This window comes from Lissotriton helveticus, chromosome 4_2 (genome assembly GCF_964261635.1).
Source record: "Lissotriton helveticus chromosome 4_2, aLisHel1.1, whole genome shotgun sequence".
Classification (NCBI taxonomy): domain Eukaryota; kingdom Metazoa; phylum Chordata; class Amphibia; order Caudata; family Salamandridae; genus Lissotriton; species Lissotriton helveticus.
The window spans coordinates 125,753,682-125,767,882 of NC_136064.1; the positions used below are offsets into that span (position 1 = coordinate 125,753,682).

General features: G+C 44.7%; 1 protein-coding gene across 1 annotated transcript in view; it reads right to left on the minus strand.

The window, feature by feature from the left end:
• Positions 1 to 1,722: 1,722 nt before the first annotated feature.
• The window catches only part of LOC144751971 (nicotinamide N-methyltransferase-like), a 255,904-nt gene continuing 243,425 nt past the window's right edge, over positions 1,723 to 14,201 (minus strand). The window contains exon 3 of the mRNA XM_078639931.1: positions 1,723 to 2,176. Coding sequence (XP_078496057.1) covers positions 1,723 to 2,176 — 454 coding nt within the window. The remainder of the gene's footprint in view (positions 2,177 to 14,201) is intronic.

The window sequence follows — 14,201 nt, forward strand, 5'->3', positions numbered from 1 at the left end:
CCAATGCGCAGAGCCTATTGGGAATATAGGAACTACACTTCAACGTGAGTGCAATCTACCTTAGAGTTCACTCCAACGCTTCCTCCTGTGAGTGCCTATTGTCAGATACATAATTTACTCTTGTGACAATAATCTGTCCAAATTGCCTTTTCTGAGTAATAGTTGTACAAGGGCACTAACAACTGTAGCTCAATCCTTATTACCAAAACTATAACTTTACAAATATTTAAATTAGTGAGGTATATAAAAACAATAGAGAAAAAAGACAAGGCAACAAATACCCCCTTTTTATTGCAGCTTCCTAAAGAGAAAGGTAAAAGCTCATGGTATGAAAAGAGATGTACTTTTGAGCTCAGGTGTGTAATGTACATGTCCTGAAGACGCATGGATATAACAAGGGAAAACGGGGCTGCAAAGTAATCACTCCATTACTACACTCCTGCCAGGCTGCTGATCTAGAGGACACATACCTGATGATGGGGTATTGTCCGATGGCAGACAATTGCACACTAGGAATGGAGAAGACCTGTTGGTAAGATGCTAACTGTCCATCAAGATGGATGGAGTTTCTCCTCTGCATATATAATTGAGATGGTAAAACCTCCACTAACATGATGAGCAGATTGAAACCACCATCACGGAGGACAGATGAAAAAATGCCAAGATAGAAGTCAATAAGCAACAACACAAAAGCCAATACTGCAAAATCTAACTTATACAAGGATTTACTCAACACAAAGAACTCAGCCATTTCAGATCGCCATTAATTGTGAGATGGCTAAGCATTGCGAACAGTTAAGATTTATAACATGACTACTGGCATTAAAAAGGTGTAGGGTGGCTAGGGTGGGGAGGTGGGTAAAAAGGTTGGGCCTTTAAAGAAAGAAAAGAGAGAGCAGAAGGAATAGAGTGGGAGGGACTGCCCTCACTGTTATCATATTTCCACGTTCTTTAAAATATTTATTAAAAAACTATTTAAACCTAAAATGAGTCTTCAGAACTGGATGGTTCCACTGCATTGCATAGTGTACTACAAAGTACCAAAATGTATCATTAGAATTACTATTATTCCACATTCCACTAGTGCATTTTAAAGCTGTATTTACATATTACAAAATAGATAGTGGAAAGAGGGCTATATGCTATTTCTAAGGAAAAATAGCCACTATATATTTTAACCATCTTTACATATTTACATATTACATATTACAAAATAGATAGTGGAAAGAGGGTTATATGCTATTCTCTAAAGAAAAAATAGCCACTATATAGTTCAACTATCTATTTATGGGCATTAATGGACACACAAACACATAGAGGATTTAGAGCATTGCAGAACAAAACACACAATATTTGAATTATTTGAGAAAATGGACCATCATTTTATTTTAAGATTTAAATAATCTTTACAGCTGCAAATGATGATGCATGATCAAATCAAATCAACCCATCACTCCTCCAAGCAGTTATTGACTGAGCAACAATACATGTGACTTTTCAGTAAAGGACAAGATGATAACATTTAAATCAGAAACTGGCAAAGCAAAGGGAAAGTGGTCCAAGGAAAAGCAAAGGCCTGTGGTCAAGAAGTAAGGAGAGACAGAGAGCAGAGCATCACTGATGTCAGCAGCAACAGGTCCAACAAAGGAGGAAACAGAAGGGATTTAATTCAGGGCAGAAACAACCTATTCCTTTCCTCTCTGTAGACATTATGTCAATCAATTAGGATTCATACGTACATTCAACAGGTGAGTTTTTTTTAGCATGAACAAGTATTAAACTGCTGTAATCTACCACATCATGCAATTGATCAAGTGTTCTAGGAAACACCTGCAGCTCCTTGATAACATAGTTAGCATCCCAAAGCGCTTTCCTTATAAAACTCTCATCCATACATAGATGGGGAAACTTAAAGCCCCCAACAATGTAATAAGTAGTATTGAGGCACACTATCAGGATTAAATGCCCGCCATCTTTTACCAGTGATGAGACATTGTTTAAAGCTCTGTAGAACCCTTCTTTATTTGTCACGTGGGTTTCCAAACAATGAGGCAAAATCAGACAGTCAGCCTGAGGCAGGATGATGGGAGACAAGGGGTTACTTTTGCAGGCATTGTATTTTAGAACATGCTTGATTTTCCTTTGTACCATATTTTGCTTCTCAGGCCATGCGTCCCTAAAAATAAAATACAATTTTTTTTAATTTAAATGTATTATTTATTAAACAATGTTATTTTCTTACAAGTCATGGCATATTTTTGAAAACTGGTTATATATAGTGTGGATTTACAATTATACCTCCATGCCCACTTTAACAAACTCTGGTATGTTGTGCTGAGGACTAAAGTAAATGTTTCCAGATTAAAGTTTTTGGAAAATAAATCTGTAAAATATTGTAAAATAGAAAAAGTCTATGAGAGGTTCTGTCCCTTTAGTGAATGTTGCTCTAACCAATATGGGATTTGTATGATATAGACATTAAACAACATTGTGAATATGAATGATGTTTGTGTTTTACTGATACATTATTTTCTAGGCTTAGCAAAATATCAGTTTATAACTGCATTACTGTCCTTCTGCACCTCATTCTTTATATTGTAGTTTTACCCCAGGATACCACATCTGCTTGTTATGCTCATATATTTCTCACCTCCCTTTTAAATGACTGAAGATCCTCAACAGATCCTCAGTCACCACCTTAATAACTGCCACTTCCCTCTCCTGATCACAGTAATCAATATACAATTTTTGTGAGATCAATATATTTTCCAAATCTTTCTCTTTTGAAGTAACAGGACTCTACCTTCCTGCTTCCTGCCCAGAGTGAAGAATCTCCCTTATAGAGAATTGTCCAAATGAGGTAATAACATTTTCCACATATATGTATGTATTATTTACAGTTAGGCTTTCCAGAGGCAGGAATTCCTCAGATTCTTGTCAGTTAATAACTTTGTTCCAATTTGATTAATCTCTACAAAACTTAGAATACCTATAACTTTTACTACCACTGCAGAGAATACAAGGTGCTGTCGTGATTGGTGCAAAGAAAAAACAGGGGGCCCAAAATGTGTTTTTATGTTATTGAACTTTACATAAAAATATGTATTGCAGGTAGTGTTAAAAAACATCTGAACAGATTTTAATGACATTTGATAACATTATTAGATTATGGGTTGCAGATGATAATTTTGGGTAGTAGAGGTATTTGGACATGGATATATCTGTGGATACAGTATTTTGTGTGACTGTTAGGGGCTTAGATTTAGGTAAGCATTGGGTTTTATTCTATCTATACTTCATTAAAGCGGTAATAAGAAGGCAACAATTATATACATTTTCTATATATTTGTACTACGTCGGAAGTACCAAAAAACTTAAATATTCAGACAAAAAAAGCAGTGTAATACACTAACATAGTGTACTTCAATTTTCTACGTATTCAGGTCTTTCGAATATGTTTTGTGCACAGTACTATGGAAATATCAACAATTCCTTGCTACTTAAAAATATTTTATAATGGAACATTTATTAAACAACACATTACTTACTAGGGACTGGAACTATTCTCTGTTAACTTAAAAATATATATATAGAAAAATACCAATACATGTCTACCTATTACCACTATAATGAAGTAACAATAGGTAGGAAACAACAACAACAAAAATACTAATTACCAATATTTGAGGCAGCTAAAGTATAGTAAAAAGAATATGGCTGCCTTTAAGTTTGTAAAGGCAGCCACTAGCCAGCCATATACAGGGGTGGGTTGCTTCCACTGAGTTTCAAAAATGGGTGTAAATATGCATGTCACACTGTTTGTGCTGCAAGTTAGTGCTAGTAGTGCAAGCAACACTGGTAAATCAGTGTAAAAGGCATCATGTGGCATGAAAGAGTGCATAGCCATTTCAATTGATTATGCTGCTGCTTGAGTACAAAATCTACTCAAACCCCTCGACATCTACTTGAAAAGCAGACTTCTGACTGCAATTGCTGGAACAGCCATGTTAGAAAATGGTGCTAGAGGAAGCCAAATCTCTTGAAACCTCGGGGGAACAAATTCTTCCACAAAGTGCCAGACGGAAACAATCCATTCACCCCTATACATGTTGCTTTGTCAATGGCATGTATTGTGGGTTACAGCAAAATCGCTTTGGTGTACCCTGCGCAATATATCACAGAGAGACAGAATTATGGGTGTATTGCCTTACCAATTCATTAAGCATGGTGTTGCCAGGGCCACTTTGATGAGATTTGACAAACCACACAAGCCCAACATGCATCCCTCTGGGTTGCTTGGCAAATCTGCCTGGAGAAACACAAGGCAGTACATTCCACTGTCTTTGCATTACTCCGCACACCAAATTTTACAGTCATGCACAATTCCAACAATTTTTCACACTACATCTTTTTAAACTATAACTTATGACACATGCCGCTCCACTTCACTATACCATGCTCCACTGTACAGAACACCGTTCCATGACCAGTCACTCCAGTCTACACCACTCCCCTCCATTCTATGCCACTTCACTGTGCAATATTCACTCCTATGCCACTGCTGTTTATGATACTCCCCTCTATACTATTCCCCTAAGTGCAAAGCCACTGTGTACCACTCCATGATATGGTAATCCACTGTATACCTCTCCACTCTATGCCAATCCACTGTACATCAATCCACTGTACGCCATTTCATTGTTTTGTACTCCACTTTATGCTTTTCCACTCTATGCCACCCCAGTGTATGTCACTTCACTCTACTGTACCTGATTATATTGTACATCACTGCACTCTACAGTATTCTACCTTATAGCACTCCAGTCTACTCCACTCCAAAGTGTCCCACTCTATTGTACCCTTCTCCAGTGTATGCCACTCTGCTCTGTGCCACTCCACAATATGCTATTTCACTGTACGTCCTTCCACTCTACACAACTACCCCAATGCTGATTTCCTCTATGGCACTCCACTATACAATAAACTACTCATTGTTCACTAGTCTAGTCTACACTACCCAACTGTATGCCACTCCACTCCACTCTACATCATGCTACTCCACTCTATGCCACTCCACTCTATTCCATGAAATGCCACTCCACCAGAAGTCACTCCAGCCTACACCACTCCTTTATATTTTTTTTAACTGTAAGCCACTCTGATGTATACCACTCGTGTCTACACCACTCCACTCTACTGTATTGTACTGTATTCCACTTGACTCTACCCCACTCCATTCTACAAATATCTACTCAAAGCCACTCCCCTCTAAAGCACACCATTCATCACACTTCTCTCTATGCTATTCCACTCTATGCTATTCCACAGCATGTTATCCTACTCTAACCCACTGCTCTTTATGCTAAGACACAAAATGCCACAACATTCTGCATCATAACTCTCCAAGCCTCTCCAACGTATGCCATGACTGTACAATACAACACTCTACATCTACACACAACACTCTACATCTGGAGTGATGTACAGTCAGTGTATGGCACTGAGCTCTACATTACTCCAGTGTATGCCACTGCAGTCTGCTCAGCTCTACAACTCTGTTCGCCACTCAATTACACTCTACACCTCTCACGTCTACCAAACTCTACTACACTCTAATCCACTCCAATGTACAACACTGTACTCCAGTCTATGTCACTTTATAATGTTCTATTACTCTAACTATGTGTCACTCTTCTCCACTCTGTGACACTCTTCATAACTCCCTCTATGACACCACACCCCAATTTACACTACTCCATGACACACTTCTCCAGTCAATGCCACTCCACTACTCCACTCTCTTTCACTCCACGCCACTCGATTCCACAACACTTTAAGGCAGTTTCTTTACAAATCTGCACCACATGGTAATACACCTACTTCACTTCATGGTGTGTTACTCCTCTATGGTCCACTGTATGACACTTTGCCTACCTCTGGGTCACTCTACAACACGCTGCTCAATCTGCCCCTTAACACCACTGTACAACTCTGTATGCCACTGTAGAACACTATACTCCACTCTATGACAAACTACACAACTCCTTCTATGCCACTTTACCCCACAGTACTCTACTATTCCACTGTATGCCACTCCACTGTATACACTCTATGCAATCATCTCTACAATGTTATATATCACTCCACTCTACCACACTCTATAACACTGTACTGTACACTCTGGGTACTCCACGTCATGGTGTTCCACTCTATACCACTCGACTATACACCACTTAAATCTATACCACTCCACTGTATGCCACTCCACTCTATACCACTCTCATCTATGCTACTCTTCTCTATGCCATTCCACTCTATCCAACTTCAACCCACAACACACCCCCTCACTCCACTCTATTGCACTCTTCTCTACATAATGTGAGAAGTTGGCCTGGTATATGATGCTCACTAGTTCTAGTGATCACCTTGTACCATGCCAAGCAACCCTTATGGTGCAGGTTGTAAAGTCAACCTTATAGACAAGCTATCCTAGGGGTAGCATGGACTAAGCAGTCTTAGGCTAAACTCTGTAGAGGCATGTGAAGCAAGCTGTTTTACCATACACAATCCCTTGAATACCAAATGAAAGGACACCACACAGATATATATTGAAAATATATATGGATTTATTACTACAAATATCCCTGATACTCTTTATGAGCACAGAAGCAAATGCGTTAAAACAAAACACAGTTAAAATACACAAAAGTTGCACAATTATGGATGAGCCCTAGGGGCCACCTAAACCATATACTAAGAAAGTGGTATAAGAGATGCCACTTGGACAGGAAATAGGCCTAGGGCCTGGGGAATCGCTGGAGCTGTTCGGGACTAACAGTGAAGAAGTCGGGAAAGGCCCGCGGGACTCGGGTGCAGTGTTTAAAGTGCACGCACTCACCAATGCAAAGTCTATGGTGCGTAAAAAGTACAAAGTTAGTTAGAAAGGAACCTTCCGAGTGACCTAATAGGATGAAACTTCAGACACAGACACTAGAGGTGTGTACCAGTGTGGGAACACTGGCGGAGCTGAGTTACCTCACCCACAGGAAGCGGGTGCACAGGGTCGAAGTAGTGTTGGGTTTCGTCACGCAGGTCGATGGTGCTTGGAGCTGAAGATGCTGCAGGCGGCTCGATGTGAAGAGTTCCGGTGGATCCAAGGGTGGATCTGAAGAGGTGAAGACCTGAAAGCAGAGGGGACAATGTTCAAAGTCACTAGCCAGTGACTACCGTGGAACCAGAGTGGAACCAGGCGATGTTGGGTGCAAACAGGCGTCAAGGTGTAGATTCTCTCTGCAGCCACTTGGACACAAGGGGTCAAAGACGTCCAGGAGTCGGTCACAAGCTGTCCCACGCAGGCTTCTCGCTGTTGGCGGTGTCGGCAACTTGGTTGAAGCAAACAGGCCTTGGCTAATGCAAGCCATGCAGGAATCGAGAAAGGCTTGTTACTCGGACCAGCAAAGTCAGAGCAGGGGCTCCTTTTTACAGGAGCAAGGGCAAGTCTGGAGCAACCAGACCTGCAGTGAAAGTTGTAGGTTTCGTCGCCAAGATGGCCACTAGCCGCGTGGCAAGTGGATGGTTAGGCGCATCAAGTGGCACGATGCAAAAGGGCCCCACGCAGATTGTGGAGATGCTGGGGGGCTGATCTTCGGTGCAAGGGCTGCTCGAGGTTGGGGCTTCTCAAACCCCAAAGCACAACATCGAGGGTACCTCTGATGCTGAGCAGTCAGCGTTTCGGGGGTCTTCCAAGAGGTCCGGTCCCACGTCTCTCCGTGCCTCCTCGGGTCCCTTCTTTGCAGGGACTGTGGATCGGGCTGTGAGAAGTCTGGGAGTCTGAGTTTTGTCAGGCTGTGGGCTCGGGCTCCGGCGGGAGGCAGCGGCAAAGCAGACGTCGAGTTGCTTGATGGTGCCTGTGTGAACAGGGTGGTCACTCCTTGGCCACAAGGGAGATTCTCTTCCGTCTTCTGTGCAGCAGAATGTCGAAGTCCAGTCTTCTTCTGTATTTCAAGTTGATTCAGGATGATCTGAAGTCTCAGGACACAGCTCACACTCTTATTCGAATCTGGGGGGCCGGATCACCTACTAGGTCCCTCCTCTGGGTGGAACCAGGAAGGGGGGTGGTTACACCCCCTTTCCTTTGTCCAGTTTCGTGCCAGGACTGGGGCTGGAAAGCCCCAGCACTGGTTTGAACTGGCCTATGCACAGGGACACCTTGTGTGCCCCAGGCATGTCTGATTCTATTCAGCCCTGTCCTACCCAATACACAAAATCCTGTCTGGGGTGGTGCTAGCACCTCCCCAGGCAGGAAACCCTTTGTCCAAGCTGCCCTCGCTGGAAGGACTCCCAGCAGCAGGAGGTCAGACTTGTGTCTGTGGTGGCAGCATCCATTTTGGAATGCTAAGGCTCTGTTTAACTTTAACCGGGGTTCAGGCTAGGTACATGTCGTGTCCCTCTAGAAGGGTGGAATGCTACCCCCGTCGCCAGAACTGGCGAGGGGGTAGTATTCCAATTCGTATGACACCTTACTCGACATGTTTTGATAAAGCCAAACCTAAGATAGCATTTAACCGCGAGGATTATAATGCACTTAAGAGTATATGGTATGGCAATATCATGGAACAGCTAAAGGACATGGTTCCGAAAGCTGCAGACAGGCTCAGCTCATGCCAGAGCACCATCTCACATATTTCCAAGCACTCTGCCTCCAGGATTGATGAGGCCTTCCATAGGAGTGGCTGATAGGAACATATGTGTCCATTTTAGGTTAGGTATAGGCATACTACACCTAAGTAAGGGGTGGTTACACCGACTTACCCCAGCTGAGTGTTCAGCCAGTTGTGTCAAATGTGGAGGCCAGGCCAGGGGTGGCACAATACATGCTGCAGCCCCTGGTAGGCCTTGGAAGCACCTATGCCCTGGGTACCTGGGTACACTGTTACAGGGGCCAATAAGGTGAACCAGTTCCAATTTCGTTATGCACCTAAAGTACATGGGTTACAATTTAGAGAGAGAACAGCAGGCTGTGGGTCTGATTAGCAGGCCCACAGCCACATTAAGTCATAAACCAGTGAAGCAAAAAGCAAAAATTTGGGGTGACCATAGGATAGCAGACCCTACTCTCCTACACAACCCCCCCCAAACGCAGGGACATTAGACTAACCTTGACCAGTTGTGTCTTCATGTTCTAAGTGGAAGTACCTGGAGAGACCATCTGCATTACCATGGTCAGTCCCTGGGCGGTGCTCCACTGTAAAGTCCATCCCCTGTAGGGAAATGGACCACCTGAGCAGTTTGGGGTTTTCACCCTTCATCTGATTAAGCCATAAGAGGGGCTTATGGTCGGTCTGAATCTTGAAGTGAGTGCCAAACAAGTATGGTCTCAACTTCTTCAGGGCCCACACCACAGCAAAGGCCTCCCTCTCAATGGCTGACCAACGTTTCTCTCTGGGGGTCAGCCTTCTGCTAATGAAAGCAATGGGCTGGTCTTGACCATCTACATTAAGTTGTGAAAGCACAGCTCCCACTCCCAACTCAGAAGCATCTGTTTGGACAATAAACTCTCTTGAGTAGTCAGGACTCTTCAGGATAGGTGCAGAGCACATGGCCTTCTTCAGGTCATCAAATGCCTTTTGACAGTATTCTGTCCACTGAACCTTTTTGGGCATCTTCTTGGATGTCAGATCATTAAGAGGAGTCACAATGGACCCATAGTTCTTAACAAACATCCTGTAGTACCCAGTCAGGCCCAAGAAAGCTCTGACCTGAGTCTGGGTAGTTGGAGGAGTCCAGTCCTTTATGGTCTGAATCTTACTCTCCAGTGGTTGAACTTGGCCTCCACCCACAAGGTGGCCCAAGTACACAACCTTACTCTGCCCTATCTGGCACTTGGTTGCCTTGATAGTGAGGCCTGCCTTTTGCAGAGTCTCTAGCACTTCCTTCAGGTGGACCAGGTGATCCTCCCAGGTGGAGCTAAAGACAGCAATATCATCCAGATATGCTGCACAAAAGTCATCCAACCCAGTACGGACTTGATTCACCAACCTTTGGAAGGTGGCAGGGGCATTTTTCAAACCAAAGGGCATCACCACAAACTGGTAATGCCCACTGGGGGTAGAAAATGCTGTCTTGGCTTTAGACTCCTCAGCTAACCTGATTTGCCAGTAGCCAGCTGTCAAGTCAAATGTGCTCAAATACTTGGCAGAAGCCAATTTGTCTATGAGCTCATCTGCCCTTGGAATTGGGTGTGCATCTGTCCTGGTGACAGCATTGAGTCCTCTGTAATCCACACAGAACCTCATCTCTCTCTTTCCATCTTTGGTGTGAGGTTTGGGGACCAGAACCACTGGGCTAGCCCAGGGGCTCTCTGAAGGCTCAATGACACCTAACTCCAGCATCTTTTGTACCTCAGCCTTGATACAGTCTCTGACATGGTCAGGCTGCCTGTAAATTTTGTTCTTTACAGGAAGACTATCACCAGTGTCCACCACATGGGTACACCAGTTAGTCTGACTGGGTGTCAGGGAGAACATATGTCGATATGACTGCAGAACCTGTCTACAGTCATGTTGCTGATGTTCAGTGAGGCTGCCATCTAAGGCCACACCATCAACTGAGCCATCCTCAGGGTTCTGAGTCAGCAGGTCTGGGAGAGGGTCACTCTCTTTCTCCTGCCCCTCATCTGTAGCCATGAGCAAGCCCATGTCTGCCCTGTCAACATATGCTTTCAGCTTGTTAACATGGAGCACCCAGTGGGGGCTCCTGGGAGTTCCAAGGTCCACCAAGGAGGTAACCTCTCCCTTTTTCTCAATGATTGTATGGGGTCCAGACCATCTGTCTTGGAGTGCTGCTGGGGCCACTGGCTCCAACACCCATACCTTCTGTCCAGGCTGGTACTCAGTTAGGACAGCCTTTTGGTCATGCCAAGCTTTCTGTAAGGCCTGGCTAGCCTCAAGGTTTTTGGATGCCTTCTCCATATAATGAAATGAAATGAAAATGAAATTAAATGAAAAATTGCATTTGTATAGCGCATAACTGCCCTGAGGCCTCGCAGCGCTATACTCAGCCATCCTGGAGCGGAGACCAAGTACATAGTCCACTATGTCTTGTTTGGGCTTTTTGAGAGGTAACTCCCATCCTTCCCTCACCAGACATAGGGGTCCTCTTACAGGATGTCCAAACAACAATTCAAAGGGGCTGAAGCCAACACCTTTTTGTGGGACCTCTCTGTAAGCAAACAGAAGGCAGGGCAGAAGGATATCCCATCTTCGCCTGAGCTTCTCAGGTAATCCTTTGATCATGCCCTTTAGGGTCTTGTTGAATCTCTCAACAAGCCCATTGCATTGTGGATGATAGGGAGTGGTGAACTTATAGTTAACACCACATTCCTTCCACATAGCTGTCAAGTATCCTGACATGAAGTTGGCACCTCTATCGGATACTACCTCCTTAGGAAACCCCACTCTGGAGAAAACTCCAAGTAAGGCCCTGGCCACAACAGGAGCTGTTGTGGTCCTAAGTGGAATTGCCTCTGGGTACCTGGTGGCATGGTCCACCACCACCAGTATGAATCTGTGCCCAGATGCTGTAGGGGGATCCATTGGTCCAACAATGTCAATCCCCACTCTTTCAAAGGGCACCCCCACCACAGGTAATGGTATAAGGGGGGCCTTTGTGGAACCACCTGCTTTGCCACTTGCTTGGCAGGTTACACAGGAGCGACAAAACTCCTTTGTATCTTCTGACATGTGAGGCTAGTGAAAGTGACAGACAAGTCTGTCCCATGTTTTGTTCTGGCCTAGGTGTCCTGCTAAGGGAATATCGTGTGCCAAGGTAAGAAGGAAGCCCCTAAATTGCAGAGGTATGACCAACCTCCTGGTTGTACCAGGCTTGGGGTCTCTACCCTCTGAATAAAGGAGCCCATCATCCCAATAAACCTTATGGGTACCTTGAGCATTCCCAGCAGCCTCAGCAGCAGCCTGCTGTCTGAGGGGTTCAAGAGAAGGACAGGATAACTGAGCCTGCCCCAAGTCTGCCCTAGAAGGTCCCCCTGTCCCCAGAAACTCAACCTGATCAGGTTCAAGCTCTATAGGGACAGTTCCTTCAGGGGTCTCAGAATCATCTTCCTGTGAAGGCTGATCCTCACTTGTAGGCATTTGGGAAGGCACAGGCTTTGCCCTCCTGTTCCTTGTCTTGGAAGGTACTTGGTCCATTGTTCCAGGATCCAAGACCTGAGGTTCAGAGAGGCACTTTTTGGCCTGTGACCTGGTCACAGCAAGGACATGTGATGATATCCCTAACATCTCTGCATGAGTCCTGTACTCAACTTCTGACCATAGAGAGCTCTCCAGGTCATTGCCCAACAAACATTCTACTGGGAGATCAGCACTAACCACAACTCTTTTTAGGCCAGTTACCCCTCCCCAGGAAAAGTTAACAATTGCCACACTATATGTAGTAGTGACATTGCTGGCATTGGTCACCAGGTAATTATCACCTGGTATGTACTGTCCAGGGTCCACAAAGCTAGGCGTCACCATAGTGACACTGGCACATGTGTCCCTGTATGCTTGAGCCACTTTTTCATTAATTAAAGGTGTCTGTCTGTACTTGCCCAAATTATTGGGACTGACAGTAGGGGAAAAATCAATCTCCCCGTCACAAATCAGAACAGCCTGTGTGGGGATTCTGACTAGGTCAGAATCTCCATCAGTTCCCAAGGTGATACCCACTACCCCCTTAGTCTGAGGACCAACACTGCTAACTGTACTAGTGGGTGCAGGTGCCTTAGGGGCTGCAGTGTTGGGGGCTCCACCCTTTTTACAATCACTTGTCCAGTGAGTGGTGTTTTTGCAAAAGCTACACCAGGGTTTTCTTTGACCTTCTTTCTTCTTCTTCTTGGAAGTTTGGGACCCACCCTCAGTATTAGTTTGGGGCCCTGTTGAAGACTTCTGGTCTTTAGCTTTCTGCTCCCCACCCTTCTGGTCTGTTTTCTTTGGTCACCACCCTGGTTCTGGTTCTGGTTCTTTTGCTTAACTCTGGTTCTAACCCATTTGTCTGCCCTCTTTCCTAATTCTTGGGGAGAGGTTAGATCTGAGTCAACCAAATGTTGATGCAACTGCTGGTTCTGACAGTTATTTAAAATCTGTTCTCTCATAAGCAAATTGTACAATCCTTCATAGTCTGTAACCTTACTTCTCAGCAACCAGCCCTCCAGAGCCTTAGTGGCACATTCAACAAATTCAGACCAGTCCTGAGTCTGTGTCTTCTGGGTATCTCTGAACATTAACCTGTACTGTTCAGTGGTTAAGCCTAACCCATCAATCAGAGCACTCTTCAGGACCAGGTAGTTTCTAGAATCCCCATCACTAACTGTGAGGAGTCTGTCTCGGCCTCTACCTTCAAAGGAGAGCCACAAGATTGCTGCCCACTGCTCCTGAGGGACCTGCTGTACTTTGCAAGCTCTCTCAAGTGCAGTCATCCACTTGTGGATATCATCCCCAACTTTGTAGGGGGGCACAATCTTACTCAGGTTTCTATTGTCATAGGACTTGTCTTTATCGCTAGGGATAGTGCTGCCACCAGTGGAATCTGATCCACTCTCTCTAGGCTGCCTTGCTCTAGCTAGTTTCTCTTTGGCCAGGGCAACTTCTAATTCTTGTCTCTGGATCCTAAGTTCAGCCTCTCTCATTTTGGCCTCATGTTCCCTTCTCTGAGGGCTAGTCAACTCCCTTCTGGAGTTGCCATGAGAACCTTTAGAAACATGGGAAGTATTGGATTCACCTGAGTGATTCCTCTTCCTCCTATGCTCCTGGTTAAGTCCATTTGGGGGTCTGAATGGGTTGGACCCACCTTCAGTCCCAAATAAACTTAGGTTAGCCTGGTTAAGCCTGCTGACTAACACCTGGCTATCTCTATCATCATCAGACTCACTTTCGTCTACCTCCTCCCCCTCTTCTTCTTCCTCAGGCTGAGTATTCCCAGTGGTCTGGTTTTCCTCATCTAACTGGATGACAGGGGCAGGGGCATCAGGGTTATCATCTTCAGTGGGAGAGCCTCCATCTCCAGTCCCTGAGGGCCTGGTTTGGAGTTCCTTAGAGCTTCAGACTGGTCTAACAGCTCTCTGAGGTGTCCTGCTGTAGGAGAAGGACCTGTTTTGATTCCTCTCATGGAACACAGTTGCCTCAGTTCCTTAAATGGAAAGGTAG